We start from the raw sequence: 17,582 nt of genomic DNA, 5'->3' as shown, positions 1-17,582 counted from the left end.
CCACATTCTGAGATTAGGGTCACAGATTTCTGTAATTCAGCCTCATTTTACACCCCTACACACAAAGGAGTATTACAGCTAGAGAAGTTTCACCCACAGCCAACAGCAGAAGCCTATTACTTTATATGGTAGTAGACTGCAAAACAAGTAGGAACTGGAAATGGGCTCGATTTTTCTCTCCTTTCTACAATGGAGAGCAGCAGGAAATAAACAATTCACAATTTGAAATTAAACCTGTACAAAACACAAAATTGTGAACAGATTTCTTCAAATTCGCTTGTGCCAAATTTGTAAACCACAAAATCTTCATACTGTGACCTTGAAAGAGGATAGAAGCTGATGACTCATACATGTTTTCCCACTGGGCGAAGGAAACATTAGTTTTTTAACAAGTACTTTAATTGAATTTACACTATTATTCATACTTCAAAGTTACAGTGAAGACTACTAACAATTCAAAGTATCGAAATGATGATTTACCATTTTTCATTTCAAAGTGTTGTGCATTGTTACTCTGATTTGTTGCATTGTCTCACCTTTGAAGGCTGCAGCAGTATCTACTTTCAGAACACCCTTTCTTTCATGCTATCATTTCTAATCTATTTATTATCACTGCACTCATAAGCACCATTTCATCCAGCTCTACCCACTATTTCACATTTAGGTATATTCTTAAAGCATACAGGTATATTCTTTAAACATTGTAAGATTCCTTGCACACAAAAATGGGAGGACATATTCGGAAATATGCTACTGTAGCAGCAACATTTTGCTCACCTAAAACAGGCCATGAAACTGTTACACAGCTGTATCTAGAGTGATTCCAGTACTGATATGAAAGGTTTTAAGCAAAGTGTAAACATATAACTAGATATGAAGTACTTTCATGCACAAACTGGGAAAAAATACCTCAAAGCAAATTGTATTATTTAAAATCCTACTAAATGAATTACCTATTGAAGAAAGAAATGAAAATATACACAGTAAGACACAAAATGAATAGCATTAATCATCAAGAACAGAAAAAGAAATGAAAAAGCATCATATCAAAGCATGCAAACATACACATGCATTAGTGAAAGAAAAACCAGGCCTACCAAAACCAGGACAGTTAACTATTTTGAGTTACATTAAAGGTTAAGTATTACCACCAAAAGGAAGAATGCCCTGTTCACAGAGATTATTTTTAGATGTGCTCTTTAAAAGTGAAAATTGCATCAATATTCATCACCATAATTTTGCCACTGAACTACAGCAAAAATAAGAATTATACTGCTTTGAATAATTTTAGAATATGTTGATTGCAATATCAGAAATTGTGTCAGAATTCTTGTAAGATTTACAGTGATTAAGCTCAGCTGATAACAGGCAATTGTGAATGAAGACCTAAAGTTCAGCAAGACAATGAAGTGGGGAGGGGGAAGAAAAAACCACAAAACTGAAAAAAGATCAGAAAGGAATGGAATTAAAGACTTGTTTTTGAAAATAATCACCTTTATGCTTTCTCGCAAGAACAGGGCTGCATGAAGACCCCCCTCCAGCTGCAAATCACAGAAAGTAACACATCAGGGCAGAGACAGAGCTGCTGAAATCATGAAGGAATTCTAATAGCCACAAATGGTAAGGAAAAAAAAAAAAGCCCAAAGCCGGGAAGAAATAGCAAACTTGTTGCTCTTGAAGGCCAAGTTTTTTGGATCATTTGCCATCAAACGTTTTATTTTTCTATGCCACTTGTGCAAAGTTGGCTTTTAAAAAAAAATGCTCTAAATTTCACTGCTATGATTGCTTCTGGCTAGTGAATTACCTTCTAATAGCAGCAATATTAGAATGATCTGTTAGTTCAACACAGAAGTCGTCCCTATAGAAATCCAATCAGAGATTGATTCTTTGAAACAGGTAAGTAGCAGATAAGAGATAATTTTAAGAACAGGCACTTCACAGACAAGAACACTGATAGCTGATTTTAAAAGTTATGGATAAACTTACGTCATGCTTTAATTTCATGCTGGTTTTGATAGTCAGCAAGGAGCTATCAGTTAATACAAATTCTGATTAGGTCAGCTTTTTATTAATCACAGTTGTCAGATGCTTGGTGAGAAGAACATTAATTTTGGGGGGGTGGGGAGAAACATCTATCACCATACTTTACTTGCTTTGTGTAACCAAAAAACCCATCAGCACAAACTGTAAGAAAATACTCATTATTCAATGAATGTAATGAATGTATAACCACTTAAAGAAAGGAGGGAAAAAACCTTTGCAGTACCTGGGGGCAGGGAGGGGAAAGTCATGCATAACTTTATATGTTTCATTTTCTCTCTCATACTTTTGATTAACACTAAGAAATAGAGTTGGTGATGTATGTTCGTCTCCTTTTACGCAAATTACCAAAAAATATAGCTTACCTATAAGTTCCACTATGCTCCCACTGCGGTTCCTGCTGGCAGATTCATCTTTGGATACACTGACCTGTGCAATGCCCCCTGAAGTGGTCAGGGCATGGAGAAGTTCAGGTGGTGGCGTTCTAAAGAGCTGTTGTAATAACTCTAAAGCTCCAGTCACAACATTATGGTCCTGATGCTGGGTGTAATGCAGAGTCAATTCATAAACCTAAAACCCAACAAAGTACTGGAGTAAGTCTCTAGGAAGACACAACGTACTGTATTTCTTCTCATATACCACATTAAATTTCAGTGATGCATTAAAAAAAGACTGACTTTTGCTATATCTAATCTTCACCACACTCTTCCAAGGGGAAAATGTCAGTTAATTGTAGCCACTCAATTGCCTTTTTAGCAGAATTCTGTTGTTTCTGTTTATTGTTATAGAAGGAAGAATCACATCAAAGAATACCATAATGATGATGAAGTTCCTTAGCTCTTTAGGGAACACCTAACAAGTACTGCTGATGCATTTTTCTGGGATTTCTGGTCATTATTTATCAATAATTCCAGTCACTGGACCAAAGACCATTTACTGAGATGAACAGGAATTTGAGAAAAAGAAGTCAGAATGTTCAACATCAAACTAGTGCTGTATCATACTATATGCAAAACTTATTTCTTTTCCTTCCAGTTAGTACTCTTCAGGTTAGGGTTATTATTCATATTTTACCTGTGTAAGTTGTTCTGGTGAAGGTGAAATCTCTGTTTCTTTTCTCGTTACGCCAAAACTGCCTTTCAGGCTGGTATCCTTTACTTGTTGTTGCAATAAAGGTATGAGATACCTTAGTGTAAGTAAAACACCCAGAATTAAAAGAGTAGGATGATCATCTTCTACAGGAACCAACAAGCCTGGGGGTAGAAAAGAAGCAGCCAAATCGCTTAATGACCGTGGTTAGTTTCAACACAAATGTTATTTCATGTAGTCCATATAATAGCTTCTTCAAAAAAAACCCCAAAACAAATAAACCCCACCAAAACCCTAGCAGCAACTTAAGAATGCTTTCTAACTGTAGAAACAGTTGAAAATATGCATTATTTAATATTCCTGACAATGATTTAAGTAATGTGGGAGAATGGTCAAAGGAACCTGTCTTACCTTCCCTGTTCCCTATCTCTCTTCACTCAAAAAACCAAAAAAAATTTCTGTTTTGTAACACCTCATGCTTTCAGCAAGTGATCTAGACTCTTTTGCTCCCCTCACCTGCTTCCTCTCTCCACTTGGCAGTTTAATTAAAGGCCAAACATAATTCCTTCACACACACTATGCTAATGAATGACATTTACATTTTTGCCTCCTCCCTCCATTATTGGGAGCCTTGTTCCATACACCTACATGCTAATCACAGAGTCAAACCAAAACATATTAAGAACAAATGTAAGTTACATAAGAAAACACAACCTTCTAGTACAAATAATATTTAAAAAAATCAATTAGTGGAGTTCTTATTAGTGCTCCTGTCTGAATTTAGTATCATTGCCAGGACATTATAAAACATCACCTTTGAGGCAGGAAAGAACAACACATGCAAAGAAGTACACCATTTTCAAGTCACACAGAGTGAGAAAAATCACTGTGTGGCATTTGAATTTTTCACCCATTCGTAAAAGCAGCAAGGCTAACAGTATAATGCTTTATGTATCTGTTGGTCTTCTTACTTCTCCTCTTACAATATAATCTACGTAGTAAAGAACCCCTCATCAGTAACAAAACTGAGGCAAAAATTTCCACTACAATCCAGACAAGTGTCTCATCATGAGTTGCAGAACACCCCAAGACCATGCAAACTTCCCAGCTAAAGAAATACAGAAGCAACACCTGACACAGTTGTGTACTTTTATTTAAAAGAAAAATAAAATTCATTTCTGGTCTAAGTTAGGTTTTCAACAAAGAATGTACATGGCGTTACTTCTAAAAAAGGTACAAGGTATGTGTTCACAACCCAGAGAGTAGCAGTCATATCCTCCTTCCTCAGGCCTGCTGCGCTAACAACCAAGCTCCTGAACAATGCAAGTCTTCACAGACTCCTGAGCAAGTTCTTCCACAATCCCTAGACCTCCTCATTTTCCAGCAGGCTACTTGCTCCCCTAGCTTTGGCTGTTTCTTTTCAACATTACTGAATTAGCATTGCAGCACACAGAGATACAAATAGCTTTAGTCATATCTTCACTTAACTTAATACAAAACAGAGAAAGTATTAGCAGTATAACTGGTTAGCCTAAGTATGCTTGCTTTGCCTGAAAACCTCTCACATACGAAAAGTGTCTTACATGGAAAAAAATTTCATATGACTTATGCCAGAAGCAATCTTTTTCCCCCTGAATCTTACCTAAAAGTACATTCAATAACCAGGCATAAAAATACTGCATTCTTCGCGAATGTTGACAGATGCTCACTGCTGATCCTGCCGCTGTTCGACGGATAGTAGGGGAGCTGGATTTAAGATTAGCTATGAAAGCCTTCAATAAAACCTAAAACCAAACATATCTTACTTAACTTTTTATGAGAAAGAAAAGGAGACAGAAGTGAATTAAGAAGTCAGCAAATGTAGTTTTCATTCATTCAAAGCATTACTTAACGTACATTAAGCAAGGGCAACTTTTGCCTTAGTTCAGGCATGCAGCTGTAACACTGCTTTTTGTAACATCTGATTGATAATGCTGATAGCATACTGTGCTTTGAGATATAACAGGGAGCACTAATAGGTTAAATAAAGATACCTTAATCTCATTGTCGTTTGCAAAATTGCCAAACGCTGCCATGATTTTTGGTATTGCTGCAGCTAGTGTCTCTTGTACAGATTCTTCGGGTCTCTTACTTATTCGTGTTAGACAGGGCAAAAGGTTCACTAAGTACGGCCTAAGCATGGCAAAGGAGAAAAACTAATTTGAGATCATAACAACTGTACCCATCTAAACATTTTTAAGTTATAATCAAATTCTGTGGTATTACTACATCATAAAAAAATGCACCTGTTAGCTACATAGAACATAGAAAAAAGACAATAGTCTTCTGAATGCAATTTGCACACATTAGATAGAACCAAAGAGAAGAATACACCAAAAAAAAAATACAAGTCATCAAAAGTTTTTCCCTCTCTCCCCCAGAGTCATGTACAGCACAGAACTAAAATTGCACTAAAAGAACTCCTACTAGTCAAATAAAGCTATTTCAGAGAGAATAATATAATAGGAATTCTTCCAATCTCCCAATAATATATTTAAAACTTGAGAACAGTAACATTTTGTTAACGTCTATATTTTGTTAAATGTTCTTTGGAAAGTTCTTTACTAGGATGTGTTTACCTGCACTTTTGAGGCCGAACTAGATGGGCAAGCTCAGCAAATCTCCAGAGTGCAGCACGTAGACTTCTGGAAGCACCATTCTAGACAGAGTATGTAGTTGTTACACTTCATCAAGCAAAACCACTTCCTAAAAAATAACTATTATATACAATAGTATGCTATTTTATACCATTTTACTTAATCAGATAGAAATGTAAGGTGTCTGGAAGCCATAAATTTTATTTAGCCAAAAGGAAGTCAAGTGAGCTCCATGACTGCCTTTGTTTTTCTAGCTGATATTAGGAATTTTCCAAGTGACCCAAAACAAATAATAAGGAACACAAAGAAAGAGAAGGAAATGTCTGAGATCTCCACTCTGCTGAAATCGGCTTAAAATACCAGAGAAAGTCATCAACCAACAAAGAAACACTGATGATATGAGAGTCTGAAAATCACTGGAACACTTGCAGAGATATAAATGCAGCATAAAATTGACAGCAGTGGAGATATGCAAATAAGTAATGTTCAGCTCCTGAGTGCAAACACACAAAAAACCCACATATTGATCTGTATCACTTCATAATGGCTTGCATACTGAAGTTCAGTATCTATTCGTCTGAACTGACACCTTCAATCGAGCACCTGACTTGAGCCAGAATGCCTTTAGATCCAGTGTCTAAGGATATAGAAAAGCTCCTTAGTATTGTTGGAAACACAGAAAACTACGGAAGTCAGTCTAGGAGGAATTGTGTACCTAATGTAGTTCGAACCTAACAAGAATGCTTCTCAAATCAAGTCGCTCTGAAGACAGACCTGAACTGTTTAGAAACCGTCATTTCCTTCTTATTTTCTTTAGCTAGTACCTCAAAGGTTCACTGTCTTGTTAGCATGACAAGTAAAAAAAAAAACCAAACTTGCATCTGAGTTACAAAACGTGCATTTCTCAGGTTTAGAGCCAAACAACAGATTCTGGCACAGCTCTTGAAGTGATCCAACTGATACACAAACAAAATTCAGTCTGCTGGGTGCTTCTGTTATGCCTGCTACCTCCCTCTCTTGCCTCTGCTATGAATCTGAGAGCAACTATTCAAGAAGCACATGCCACCTGAACAACAAAATATTTCCTCCTGTACCCAGTCATAATGCGCAGAAACTTCAGAGAGATTTTTGTTTATGCTGGTTGGTTTTTGTCAATTAGGTAGACTTCCACTTCTATACCCTCAAAAATTTTGCATGACATTAAGGATAACAATACAGTAAGACATTCATACAGGTCCTACAAGTAGTCCACATCTGACAGGAGAAAAAAAAAAAAAGCTATCTCCATTGCTTTTGTTATTTATTTTATTTTCTAGAGTCCTATCACTCCCAAATAAATGTAACAGAAAGCAATAGCATTACTGTCTGACAAACACCACCTGTATTTTCTCTCTGTACAAGCTTTGCTGTATGTTTATAGATGCAAGGAGACGTGACTTCAGTGATACTGTCCTGAACACAGGATTTTTCTTTTGTAGTCATATACTTAAAAAAGGCTATTACTAAAATTCTTCCCATGGACATAATTAAATTGTGACTTTTGGTGCAGAGAGAGATGGTTCAGTATTTTTACCCATGCTTCTTATAGCACATCACACATTCACAAAACAAAGTAGTTAAAACTTATATCAGGCACTTCAGGCCTTGATCAAACAATTCCTCCAAGAAGTTATGTCAAATTAAGAATGTCACTGTCCTCCACCTACTTTTCACCACCCTTTTGCTTTAAGTTATTCTTTCTAGCTCAGTTAGTGGAGCAAATATCATGAATATGCCTTATTCATTTGGGTACATAGTCACCAAGGTTAATTCAGACTGCTGTTCACACCAAATGCTCACAACATTTTCTGCCAGATAAGCTTTCAGGAATGGTTAAATCTAAACAATGGAGCCAATAGTGAGGAACTGGGTAGAGTAATACTTTAAACAGTCACAGATCCTTCCAAGGTAAAGCTTTGACCTTGATCTTAAAAGATACACTATTTATTTATACTAATGTCACATTCCAATATAATAAAACAACAAATAACATACTTCAAAATGACACAAAAGTAAGAAACTCACCTTTTTAATCTCTTTATACAGTTCTAATTGTAACCTAGGAAGATTGGAATCCATCAAAGCCTGCAAAAAATGCATTGAGAACGTACTGTATGAGAGGGGAAGCACTTTACAGGAATAAAGTTATACTTGCAATAAAACAGCTTCAAAAAAGGCACAGAACTATCTAACTGCCCCTGTATTTGATGTATAACCAGGAAAATGCTAAAAACTGAAGAGAGGAACCTTCATTTTTCACACAAACACAAAACAGACATGTGTACAAATTCCCCAAACTCTAACAGTTATTTGCAGTTAGTATTGACTGCTTTACCCATTCTACCCAAAAAAGGCCATATGGGATCAGACTACAAGCAGAGCCAGCCTAACATGCTTTTTGGCAATCACCAGGAATAGATACTTGTGAATAGAATAATAAAACACAAAAATAGTATTCACAAGCAGCGAGAGGTATTCCCTGCTGTACATCCCCACTGTCAAGTAGTCTATTCTACCTCAAACTGAGGTTGTATTTGTACCATTGCCTTTAACAGCCCTTGAAAAACCCTTCTTTCATTAATTTTCTGTATCCATTTATTACAAGGTGTTCTGGACACCAGAAGTATCGCATCTCAGGATCTAATCAAAATCAAGCATAGCGTGACAGAGCATACATTGTATTTTGAACCTGCAGTCTGACTAAGAACTAGGGTACGTGAAATGAAAGTAAGCACCGAGGAGTAATTTTCTGTTCACCTCAACTTGACCATTCTCCCTCCATCTTGCAAATGGCAGAGAAGAAAATAATTCCACTATATAAAATCTCTTCCTATGGAATATTTTACATACATACAATTATTCTTTCCTTCCATTTTTTTTTCCTACTGCATAATACTAATTATGAACATTTCCACCACCATTTCCTCAGATGAAACTAGAGTTTCATACAATGTGAAAGTGCCTACATTATGGATTTAGACAGCGCTATAATGTTTAGTATTTTATTCTTTATTCCTTGCCCAATAATTAGATAATTTCTGATTTTCTATCTGCCTTCTTGACCTCCAACCATTAAGCTCACTTCTTCACAGGATTACTCTTACATGGCACATGCTGCTTAAGCATGGTCAGTGAAGTGTGGTTGCTCCAGAGCATGATTCCCCTAGACTAAAACTGTATGCCTCATTTTCCCAGTTATACCAGTCATTATAATAAAAAGGTATTACCTTCCCCAGAAAAATCTTACCTGGCTGGTATCTTATATAAACACCCAACTATTAACCACAGGTGCTGAGATGACAGTAAGTAGGGATAAATCCCATAAAAATTAAGTTTTGTGAGGTGAGAAGGTTGTTGCCCGTGTATATAAGTATTACCAAGCAACACAAAAAGGCATCAGATACTATTCTGGCTTCAAGAGTAAGTTGTCCTTACAATACTGTCAACTGGAGCAACTCTTTTTACTAATATTTTTATTAGGCTAGAATCTAAAAAGTCATCCCACTCAGAAAAAAAAAATTATAAGCACAGTCAACTCTAAATTACTACAAATTATAAATCCCAATTACTGAGACCAACTGTACTCCAATCTGTGTGAACAGCCCCCCGAGTATCATTAGCATAGAGAATACTACAATATTGTACAACAGCTTCAGAAACAAGACAGCTTCAGTAACACTTTACCCACAGAAAGCTGGTAACTCCCAGCTTGGTCTTTTTTTCCTTTTAAATAAAGGCATCACCAAAGCTATTTAAATGTTAAGCCATTTATGCTGTCTGTGAAGCTCCAACAGGTAAGTATAGTGATACTTAAAGATGACCTACAGAGTGTTTATCTAAACTTATTTGCTGTTTCAGTTTACAGCCTTATCTACACAGAAGCATTAGAATTTTAATTATACTAACGAGCATAAACTCCAGACGCATAGTTACGCAAGTACTACTTACATCTATATTTTTACATTTAAAGAGAGAAAATATAAAGCATCTTTCTAGCAACAGAATTAGTCTCTAAAACGCCTGAGGTACTAAAAAAGCTGAACGTTGACTAATATGCAAGCTTAGGAGCCTCTGTTCCACTCATCACAAGCATCACTGCTACTTGCATGACCAAAAATAAAATTGCAGATCTTTTTGTCTCTGCATTTATACACGAGAACACATATGCCTAAAGACTAAGTTGCTTCCACATGGCATAAAACATAGAAACAGAATACAAACTACGACCAGCTTTGATAAGAGCCTGATACATCCACGTGGTTGGAATATCACAACTATTATGATTTCATAGCTGTGACCAACTGGCAAGCTTAACAATTGATAGAAGACTCCATCATTTAAAGTCACTTTAAAACAAAAATTACCAATACAAAGATTTGAAAAAAACAAAAAAACATTAAAGTTTTTCAAGTTACCTTGAAATGTGCCAGAAAGCAACAATATTAAATAAATCGGTGAATTAGAGGTCAATTTTATATCTAGCTTACAGAAGAATTTGGTGTAAAGAAGTAATTACGTTTGCATTCTTTAGAACTGTTTCAGAGCATCTTTTAAAGCAAATTAAGTTAAATAACGGTGTATGTATTTCACAGAGTGCTAAACTCCTGCAAATGGAAAAACATTTAAATCAGAATGAAGAGGGCAAAGTGCTACAGGGCAAAGCAAAACAAGCAAAAGACACTTGCGCTCATTCCCTATCATTATGGAATACACTACATAATCAGTAAGCTTTCTCCATACAACTTTCAGCCACAAACCCAACCCCCAAAACTTAGATATCAAACAAAGAGAACTTAACTGAGAGAAATCCCTACAGAAATAGGGACCTTCTGTTTGTCTACTTCTACGCAACCCTTCATGCTACAGACAGTTATTATTTGCACATTTCTAAAGCGCTTAAACTTTGCATCAACTAGATTAATTATGCAGGTACATTACATTGACTCAAAAGTATTTCACAAAACAGGGAAAAAAAAAGGGAAAAAAAGAAAAGAAAGGGGCAGATGAAGGTGAACCTGTCCTGGAAGCAGCAGCTCACAGCAATTACTGAAGAGGTTCATTTTAAGACACTTTGAGTCAAGATTTAGACCGTGCCTGACCTCATATGAATGCCCACCTGCTGTTCTCCAACAAGCCCTTCATTCTGGATCACAGTAGGGTAATAAACAATGTCCAGAACACCATATTTACCCTAATTATTGCCTAAAAGCTCCTCCTCCAAATCTCAGCTAGTCACACTACCTGAACTACAGCATACTACTAGTTTGGAATGAAAAGCCACTTCATCTTTCAGTCAGCTTTTTAATAAAATTTTTACCTTTCCTCATGTTAAGTATCTTTATGTATCTTATTATACAAGTATTCCTCCCATACAAGAAGATGATTTTAGAAAAGGCCACATTCTTGTTTTGGTTAACTTGAAGAGACCAAAGTTAATGAATGACTGAAGAAAAGAATAGATTAGAACGATGAATGACAGACGACAAGTTAACTATCTTGATCCAGACATAAACAGCTCTCCTAACAGCACATACAGAATTTAGTAAAGCAGCTTATTTAACCTCTTGCATTATGAGATATTATCAATAATAAGAAAAGCAACTAAAATAACATCATCGTGAATTCATACAGGACACTGCATCAAGAAGAGGTAAAATCTGGTAGTACGCTATATAAACATTCTTACTTTAATAACTTTATTAAGGCATTCATCAGCAACCATCCGGACATCCGATTCTGCATCCTCACTGCAGAGAAGAAAGAGTTCCATAGCAATCCCCAGCAGTTTCTGAAATTCTGGAGAATTTCTAAATAAACAGACATAAGAAAATTACAATGCGCACTATGAAAAGCAAACATTAATGCTATTTTTGAAGGGGTTTCAGAATCCAACTACACATGTATTACAACAGTTATACAAGAGGAGAAAGACGACATTCAGTGGATTAAAGCACTTCATTAGGAGTTGGGAGATCATTTCCCTGCTCTTTCCTACATAATCTGACAAGGTATTTGACCTCTGTGCCTCAGTTTCTCTGTTTGAAGTAGAAGGATAATGCCTAACTCTACCAATGCTTAAAATTACTTCTTAGATTTTGGGTTGGTAAAAAAAAAAAGTGCCATTTCAGTTTTAAACAGAAGTTGAGCATTTAAAATCAGCAATTATCAGGAAGCCTCCAAATAACTAACACTCCAAAGTAGCTAGTCATATTAATGCAATAAATTAAAGACATTGTCTTACCTTAAAGACTGAGCAACAATGTTCTCACATATTGTTAGGCAATGATTCACTCGATCTTTCTTAGTAGTTGAAAGTTCTTTCTTTCTAAAAGAAGAACAGAGAAGTCTTATCTCAGACTCATTATAAACTGAGCAGTGACCATTTAAACACTCTTGCTAGAGTAGTGTCTAATGATTATACAAGAAAAAGATGCACTCTTCTGGTCATTGTATAAAACAGCTGTATGCCAACTACATGTAGTCTCAGGACTTCACATACTAACTGCTGCTGAGAGCATGCAGGCACACGAGCAAAGGGAAGGATACAAACCTAGAAAAAAGAATGAACCATTTAACAGAGAATATCATATTAATTCTCTAACTTTCACTGAGAAAATATTTGGGACACAAAACTGAAGAATGAAGAGGAGTAAAGGAAAAGGAAGGAAAAAATGGAGCACATCTAGAACAAAGCTGAAATAAAGAAGCTGATAGAAAAAGGCTGGGGAAAATAAGCCATGAGAACAAGTCTTGCAGACCTAAAAATACCACTTTTAAAAAGACCTTCCTCACACATAACATCACATTAGACCTTTTTTGTCTGGCAAATTCTTGAAACTTATAGTTCTATTGAATCGACCATTTTGTATTTGAACTGGAAGGGATGCCAAGGCAATCCTTTCACATACACCACATTTCTCCAAATGGTTTTGTAATTACAAAAATAGCAAAGCTCTAGGCACAGTCTAAGCCCATCAAGATTAACATCCCTATAGTAACACTTGGTATAGTCCAGGAAGACCAAGCTTAGTCAACTCACAGCAAATGTGTGTAAAACAAAGAGAATAAAATTCACAAGATCAAAGAATGCATATCTACAAGCGATGCAGAGCACAATATGTAAACCTTCAACTTTGCAAAATTTGTTTAACATTAATTTCAACATGATCTAAGCTCCTACAAGCCTTTACAGCTGAGTCTAGAACAGAAGCTTCTTCCCTGCTCCACCCCCAGTGAAGGAACTGGGGGGAAAAAAAAAAGCGAGAAATTCACAGCTATGACTGAAATTTTATTTCATTGTACGCAGTGTCTCCTACTCTTAACTTCACTGACACAGAATCACTTCTAGGAAAGCAAATGTTACTTTTAAATAATAAACCAGTAGCAATACTGGAGCCAAACTGCATACCCTTTCCCAGGTCTGTTTCACAACAAGGAGGTACCAGCTTCTTCACTCATGTTCACAGAGAATCTTCCCTTTTGTTTGCCAAGTAAAAATTGATCATCTGTATTTTTAGCATTTAATTTTCTATCTTAGCAAAACCAGAAAAAACAGCAAATAGCAAAACAGTGTTTCTGAATTAGAAGTTGGAAAACTATGTCAACAGCCTTGAGATACATTAATATAGTTAACACAACATTAAGGACTAGCTGCAAGTAGCCAATAAGCACATTAAACTAACTCAAAATACATTGTTAGACAAAAATTTTGAAGAATTAAGCTGTAATATTAGGAGCTTCAGCTCCAATAATAGCACAGTTTTTGGAAAAAAAATCAGTCTCTGCAAGTATCCCTGTCCTCCTCCTCCTCCTGTCAGGTTGGAAGTGGGGGGTTGAAAAGTGTTTGCTCCCAAGACTTCAGTTTTCATCCCAAGGATCCCCTCGTTTCACTCCAGAAATGCTTTCCCTTTTTAAAAGTTAAAGAAATAGTTCTGAACAAAACAATTTATTCCATTACAATTTGGCAGTATTTTGCTTAGGTAAGCTTCAGCATTCCTCAGAGAGGATCTCTCATTTGGCTTGTCTTCTTAAGCAACTGGCAGAATCATAGAATGGTTAGGGTTGGAATGGACCTTAAAGAACATCTAGTTCCAACCCCCTGGCTGCGGGCAGGGACACCCTCCACCAGACCAGGTTGCCCAAAGCCCCATCCAACCTGGTCTTAAACACTTCCAGGGATGGGGCATCCACAGCCTCTCTGGGCAACCTGTTCCAGTGCCTCACCACTCTCACAGTAAAGAATTTCTTCCTAACATCTAATCTAAATCGACCCTCCTTCAGCTTAGACTCATTACCCTTTGTCCTGTCACTACACTCCCTGATAAACAGTCCCTCACCATCTTTCCTGTAGGCCCCCTTCAGAAACTGGTAAGCCGCAATTAGATCTCCCTGGAGCCGCCTTTTCTCCAGGCTGAACAACCCCAACTCTCTCAGCCTGTCCTCATAGGAGAGGTGCTCCAGCCCTCTGATCAGCTTTGTGGCCCTTCTCTGGACTCGCTCCAACAGCTCCATGTCTCTCCTGTACTGGGGCCCCCAGAGCTGGACACAGTACTCCAGGTGGGGTCTCACAAGAGCCAAGTAGAGGGGCAGGATCACCTCCCTCAACCTGCTGGTCACGCTGCTTTTGATGCAGCCCAGGACACGGTTGGCTTTCTGGGCTGAAAGCGCACACTGCCAGCTCATGTTGAGCTTCTCATCAATCAATGCCCCCAAGCCCTTCTCCTCAGGGCTGCTTTCAATCCATTCCTCACCCAGCCTACAGTTGTGCTTGGGATTGCGCCAGCCCACATGCAGGACCTTGCACTTGGCCTTGTTGAACTTCATGCAGTTCGCACGGCCCACCTCTCCAGCCTCTCAAGGTCCCTCTGGATGGTATTCCTTCCCCCTCCAGTGTGTCGAACACACCACACAGCTTGGTGTTGTCGGCAAACTTGCTGAGGGTGTGCTCGATCCCACTGTCCATGTCGCCGACAAAGATGTTGAACAGTGCTGGTCCCAGTACCAACCCCTGAGGAACACCACTCGTCACCGTTCTCCACTTGGACATTGAGCCGTTGACCACAACTCTTTGAGTGCGACCATCCAGCCAATTCCTTATCCACCATGTGGTGCATCCATCGGATCCATGTCTCTCCAATTTAGAGACAAGGATGTCATGCGGGACAGTGTCAAATGCCTTGCACAAATCCAGGCAGGTGACGTCAGTTGCCCTTCCCTTATCCACAGACGCTGTAACCCCATGATAGAAGGTCACCAAGTTTGTCAGGCACGATTTGCCCTTAGTGAAGCCATGTTGGCTGTTACCAATCACCTCCTTGTTTTCCATCTGCCTGAGCGCAGTCTCCAGGAGGGTCTGCTCCATAATCTTGCCAGGCACGGAGGTGAGACTGACTGGCCTGTAGTTCCCTGGGTCTTCCTTTTTACCCTTCTTAAAAATGGGGGTTATATTCCCCCTCTTCCAGTCAGCAGGAACTTTGCCAGACTCCCAGGACTTCTCAAATATGATGGTGAGTGGCCTGGCCACTTCATCCGCCAGTTCCCTCAAGACCCACGGATTCAACTCATCAGGTCCCATGGACTTGTGCACCTTCAGGTTCCTTAGATATTCTCAAACCTGATCTTCTCCTACAGTGGGCTGTTCTGCAATCTCCCAGTCCCTGCCTTCTGTGACCTGGGCAGTGTGGCTCAAGGATTTGCCAGCGAAGACTGAGGCAAAGAAGTCGTTGAGTACCTCAGCCTTCTCCATATCCTGGGTAACCAGGTCACCCATTTCATTCCGGAGGGGACCCACATTTTCCCTTGTTCTCCTCTTATGACTGACATACCTATAGAAGCTTTTCTTGTTGTACTTGACATCCCTGGCCAGACTAATTTCTATCAGGGCTTTGGCTTTCCTAACCTGCTCCCTGGCTGCTCGGAGAGTATCTCTGTATTCTTCCCAGGCTACCTGCCCTTGCTTCCACCCTCTGTAGGCTTCCTTTTTTTGTTTGATTTTGCCCAGGAGCTCCTTGTTCATCCATACCAGTAGCCAATCTGAATTTGATCAAGATATACAATGTCTTTCTCTGTCTTGAAAAAACACCACAGAGTCTTTAACAGCACTTTCAGATCACCTGTAACCAACAAATACTTTCTAAAATGTCCAACGGATTTTGCAACTGCAGTGCCGTTGATGTGAATGGGCACCTAAGAAACTGAATAAGTCATTTCAACTTTTATGATAATCTTACTTAGCACTGCCCACATCTCGTGAGCACCATTTTCAGTACACATTCAACCCAAGAACAGAACAGGCACATCTGGACTTGCCCATAAGCTCACTATTTCCGATACAAAACACATTAAAGATTATTCTGAAAGCAGTCTCATTCAGCGATAAGTTCTTTATTATCTACACATAATATAGCTCTGAGCAAGGCAGGCAGTAGCATTCAATACTACTCAGAATAGAGAAATAAATAATTTAAAAAATTTAAGGAGACCTGATAGAGAAAATAACGTGAAAACTTATAAGGAATGCATCTAGTTAACGAGTAACCATTTAAACTGAACTAACACAAACCAGAGGTGAAGACTATCAGTTACTATCCAAAGGGAAAGAACATTCAACTGAGTTTGCTGTACTGAATCTGTCATCTGCCATTTGGTTTTTCAACTTGCAAAAAATCAGCCTTTGAAGGAATGAAAGAAAAGGTGTAAGACAAACACTTACATCATGCACACACACATATTTCCTGTGCCTACAGAGGGAGAAGGGTAACAGAACAGTATGTGGAAATAGACCACATGATTTTTGTATTAAAGAAGTTCTATTCAGAAGTATTATGAGGTCTTCAAGCAAACTGCTGATGAGCATACCCAGGGGGATAACAGCAGCATCACATATTTCTTAGAAGAGACCTGAAGGAGCAAGCCTCAAGTGTAAGGTCATTTCAGAAGGCAGGAGATGTTGGAAGTAGCAATTCTCTACGAGAAAGCTTCATCTCACAGGCAGAGGAGTTTAATCTCCTGCATGCTTCTACAGACAATCTCTAGCCAAGAAGATTAATAAACAATATAAGAAAACCAGCGAGCCCAGATAATTTCGCATTCTGAGTCCTGATGAGCTGGCTACAAAGAGATGCAGCTCACTGATACTAATTTTTATTAGGTCTTGGAATTAAGGATGTGTAAAAAAAGTACAGAAGCTCTGAAGCTGAACCAGCATTAAGAAAAAGGGCCAAGCCAAAGAGCCTGACATTGATCTTGAGAAAAGTAATGGGAAACTCAAAAAAGATTCTATTAGTAACAAACAGAAATATGAGTGGATCAAGAAATAAACTAAGCCCAAACATGGTGGGCACTTCAAACAATGTGTAGTAACGCAGTCAATGATAGATAGTCAAATAAACTATAACAGATCTACAACACATCCTAGAAATGGTAACTCAAAAAAACCATCTAGGAACCACCACTGACAAGTAGGGCAATAGGTATTATCCACGTAGTCCATGTGGTTGTCAGTGAAGCAAAAAAATTCATGATACCTCTACATATAGCACTGAAACCAATCTACAACCTCAGCTTCAGTCAAACATAAAAAAAATCTAGAAAAATTAGTGAGCATAGAAAAATGCATATTGCTGGAGAGCACTCTGGCTCTTGCAGCACCTTTTGCTGTAAAGGTAATGGCTAGAATCAAATGTAGGAAAAAAGTCAGAAATAGAACTCTATTAAAAACAATTACAATAATTAACTATTAGAACAAGTTAAGAAGAGAAAAAGTAAAGAATCCACCTT

At 38.0% G+C, this 17,582-nt stretch overlaps 1 protein-coding gene across 6 annotated transcripts in view; it reads right to left on the bottom strand.

Moving 5' to 3' along the window:
• HTT (huntingtin) overlaps window positions 1–17,582 on the bottom strand; it is an 87,333-nt gene that overhangs the window by 66,651 nt on the left and 3,100 nt on the right. For 4 of the 6 annotated variants that reach the window (XR_008577107.1, XM_054825465.1, XM_054825466.1 and 1 more), the window contains exons 2-10: window positions 12,046–12,129; window positions 11,491–11,611; window positions 7,830–7,889; window positions 5,748–5,827; window positions 5,163–5,301; window positions 4,772–4,913; window positions 3,115–3,293; window positions 2,406–2,610; window positions 1,494–1,541 (exon numbers count right to left, since the gene is read on the bottom strand). Coding sequence is in view for 4 of the 6 variants with exons in the window: in XM_054825465.1 (XP_054681440.1) it covers window positions 1,494–1,541; window positions 2,406–2,610; window positions 3,115–3,293; window positions 4,772–4,913; window positions 5,163–5,301; window positions 5,748–5,827; window positions 7,830–7,889; window positions 11,491–11,611; window positions 12,046–12,129 (1,058 nt within the window). In the remaining 2 variants the exon portion in view is untranslated. Of the gene's footprint in view, window positions 1–1,493; window positions 1,549–2,405; window positions 2,611–3,114; window positions 3,294–4,771; window positions 4,914–5,162; window positions 5,302–5,747; window positions 5,828–7,829; window positions 7,890–11,490; window positions 11,612–12,045; window positions 12,130–17,582 lie in introns of those variants that run through there. The other 2 variants (XM_054825467.1, XM_054825468.1) reach the window with 2 other exon arrangements.

Source organism: Grus americana, chromosome 4 (genome assembly GCF_028858705.1).
Source record: "Grus americana isolate bGruAme1 chromosome 4, bGruAme1.mat, whole genome shotgun sequence".
Lineage (NCBI taxonomy): Eukaryota > Metazoa > Chordata > Aves > Gruiformes > Gruidae > Grus > Grus americana.
This window is presented reverse-complemented; position numbering and strand designations above follow the sequence as displayed.